At 38.0% G+C, this 3,413-nt stretch overlaps 2 protein-coding genes across 4 annotated transcripts in view; both read left to right on the plus strand.

Moving 5' to 3' along the window:
• LOC109845441 (succinate dehydrogenase assembly factor 1, mitochondrial) overlaps nt 1-1,559 on the plus strand; it is a 6,575-nt gene extending 5,016 nt beyond the window's left edge. The window contains 2 exon segments of the mRNA XM_020414694.1: nt 1-139; nt 1,178-1,559. The exon segment at nt 1-139 is cut by the window's left edge and continues 12 nt beyond it. Of these exon segments, the coding sequence (XP_020270283.1) occupies nt 1-139; nt 1,178-1,255 (217 nt within the window). The 3' untranslated portion in view covers nt 1,256-1,559.
• LOC109845461 (Golgi SNAP receptor complex member 1-1-like) overlaps nt 1,959-3,413 on the plus strand; it is a 6,218-nt gene continuing 4,763 nt past the window's right edge. The window contains exon 1 of one of the 3 annotated variants that reach the window (XM_020414725.1): nt 1,959-2,282. In XM_020414725.1, coding sequence (XP_020270314.1) covers nt 2,238-2,282 — 45 coding nt within the window. In that variant the 5' untranslated portion in view covers nt 1,959-2,237. The remainder of the gene's footprint in view (nt 2,283-3,413) is intronic. The other 2 variants (XM_020414712.1, XM_020414718.1) reach the window with 2 other exon arrangements.

Here is a 3,413-nt window from a genome sequence, read left to right on the forward strand (position 1 = left end):
CGTTTCTTTGGAGTTTCGCCAGAATGCAAAGGACGTAGACCGAAAGAATTTCCTTTACATTGAATATCTTATCCGTCGAGGAAAGAAGCAACTTGAGCAACTCAAAAGTGCAGATACTGTTGGATTATCTACCATAAAGGTTAGTCTACAAGAAACCCTGAAGATGTCTGACCTTCATTTATTTATTTCCCTGCATAAGTTTTGGAAATATGTAGTTCTTCAAACTTGGCTGTTTCATGAACTTTTTATTTCCGTAGTCTAGCATTATTTTCCCCATTTTCTGGGTATATATATTTGAAGGGTTGTCCCTGGATTTCAAAGTGGGAAATCATTAAGATAGAGGCTTTTCTCTTACTTTCTCCAGGACCTTATAATGATGTAAGAGCACTTACATGGGAGCCTTCCTGACCTTAAGATATATGTCCTTCCTGACCTTAAGATATATGCTTCAATCTTCATAGGTGACACATTATTTTAATGATGGTTGGATTGATGTGAGGGTATTGAGGTTCACTATCAGAATGTTGTGCATTGTGTAAATATAGGGAATATGGACTGGCGTGGCAAAATGCGATGCCTTCCGTAGATTAGGGCATATGGACATATGGACCAGATGCGGTACATCAATTTACACTTCATAATTAAGATTTTTACATAATGGTTGCTTTATGATTTATTTCCGCAAAAAGTGAGCACCGCAAAAACTAGAACAGGATAAGTAACGAGTGCTTTGTAGGAATCTAGAACTCGCTCCTATTCATGACCATATGCGATGAAGAACACTAAATGCGCTGGTTAGCAGAAGTAATAAGATTATACTTAAAGTGGGCAAGGAGAACTACGAGTCAAGAGATAGCATAAGGGAACTTGGAAGCAAATTAAGAAGGATATGCTAATACTAATTTAAACAAATTAGGATGCCCTTAACAGAACTGTTGTGAGGAATAGGATTTATGTACCTGACCCAAACAATTCGGGATAAAGCCTTGTTTTGTTAATGTAACAAAGGGGGTTTCTTGTTTTAATCCTTTTTATCTCGAGAAAGTAAAATTGTCCATGACCGAAGATTACTTTTTTCATTTTTTTTTTTGATAAATGGATTCTCTACTGCAAAATAACCCCCATCTTTGTACCGAGTGTTGATTCTGACTTGGATGCCATGCATTTCACGTCTCAGATCACAACACCAGCAACACCGGCCGCTGCTCCTGAAGGCAGGACTGCGCAGCCTGCTTCTCCTGATTCTGCCAAGTAGCGACAGCAGCGAGCGAGGCTGATCAATTTCGCCATCAAGCTTGATTCGGGCTTGCACTTCATATAGTACAGTCTTGCAAGATTATTCTGCGCGTGTTGTTGATTACTGAGTTGAAGCTGCACGGGTTTATAACTTGCTTCTAGAACTCTTTGGCATGGTTCGAATTAATTTGTTTAGAGGAAGGCAATAAAAAATGTTTCTGTTAACGCGTATAATTTATTGTGTCATTGATGTAAACTGAAGAGACTTCTCGCATTCATGATTATTTTCATCATATATATAATGTAGCACATATATTTTCTAATTATTGCTTTTTTTTCTTTTTTGGTTTGACGAGGGAACTTCTCGATGATTTTTCGAACCATGGGTATCAAATCTCCGGGCGTGGTTAAGGGCCACCCTCTAAAGCACGGTCTCGAGTATTCCAGGAAATCAAATTAATCTAAGATCAGCTTATCAACTCGGCTAGACCCTCTTGGAAGGAATTGAGATGTCTGACCCATCTAACTCGGTCAATTCATGTTGCTCATCCACGTCATTTTGATCACGTTCTCAAGGAGTTAAAAGGAGTCTGCTCTCGTTTAAAGATGTAAAAAAGATTCAAATTCTCTGAGTAAGATCAAAGTCAAAGGCGGGAAGACAAATGACCTTGTGACCCCTACATTTTTAATTTATATATAAACCACTGTCAGCCACACTTGGGTCTAGTAGGTTTGGGATCCAACCCCAAATGAATTCATAATAATATTCAACGAGCCGTAATTTTAAATACGTAGCTTCAGTCGTATATATGATCCGAAGCCAGCCCAAAAAGGGTTGGATCCAAAAAAGGCAACGAATTTCCTCGCTTATTATATGCAAATTATACACAAATAATTTTCAGGAGGAGTGGGGTGTCGAGTCCCAATCCCAATACGAATCTGCTCCCTTTTATTAGGTGCAAAGCTGAGCTCTCTCCGATCTCAACGAGAGGGGGACGAAAATGATGGGATTTCAATCGACGCCCTGGGACGCCCTGAGGAGCCAAGTAAGTTTTTTCTTTCATCTGATTAGATGCAAGATCTCAATTTTCATAAAATTTTGTTTTTTTTAAAACATAAATTTATGAAGGGGGGGCATTAGTTGGATCTTTCTAACCTAAGTGAGGCCGTTAGAAGCACTTTTAGATGACAGCATGACGATGCTCGATGGATCTGCACGGATCCAATCTGTCGAGCGTTAGGTTTAGGTTTGAGGTTGAGGTGAATTCCAGTCTTTTTACCCGTGGAAAAGTGTAATTTTGATCAATTAGACTCTTGGAAAATTCCAGTCTTTTTACCTGTGGAAAAGTCTTTTTACGCTTATATGCTTGACTTTATTCTTATTTAATATTTTTAGTAAAACTGAGTGCATGGCTCTGAATCTTCGATTGGAAAAAAAAAAAGGAAGATGAAGGGGTTGTGGCGGTTCGAGAGGAAAGGAGGGTTATTTCTTGTCAACTGACTTATACACCGTTAATTTAGTAACAATGTTGTATTTGGAGGGTATAGTAGCTCAAAATTGAAGATTTGGGGGGGTAAGTATGCAACTATGGAAGATCTGGGGGTATATAGCCAAATAAGTAGCATCTTCACGTTCGTATAAAGTAGGAAAAAGAGTTGCATCATGGTCTAGCTTTTCTACTCCATCGTTATAAAACTTGGGCAGTTTTTGATAACATGTACAACTCCCAGAAAGAAAAAGAGAAGGAAAAAAAAAAGGGTTTGTTATGCTTGAACTTGTAAAAGTTAATAACTGTAAATGATGAAGTTAAAGTTTCTACGTTTACGTGGCTCTTATGGTCCAAGTAAGGTGTATTAGAGAGGGAATATTTATGGATACTCTTAAGGCTTAGGAGAGGATAAATTCTCAGGTTTCCCCTTTTATATCCAGTCTTAGTTTTCGTTTCTTCCCATTACGACATTGTCATGAGTAAAAGAAGAAGCGACAGAGGGATCATTTATTTGTTGATAAGCATATTGTTGATTGTGTGCAGCATGACAAACCTTGTTCCCTTTGTTCCTATGCACCTCTAGCAATAAAATTTCATCAGCATGTTCGGTTTTCTTCGTATTTTCTAGAATTTTCTTTAATCAAAATCCATTTTCCAATTCTATGGGATCTTAAAATTTGAAACATA

This window comes from Asparagus officinalis, chromosome 1 (genome assembly GCF_001876935.1).
Source record: "Asparagus officinalis chromosome 1, Aspof.V1, whole genome shotgun sequence".
NCBI lineage: Eukaryota > Viridiplantae > Streptophyta > Magnoliopsida > Asparagales > Asparagaceae > Asparagus > Asparagus officinalis.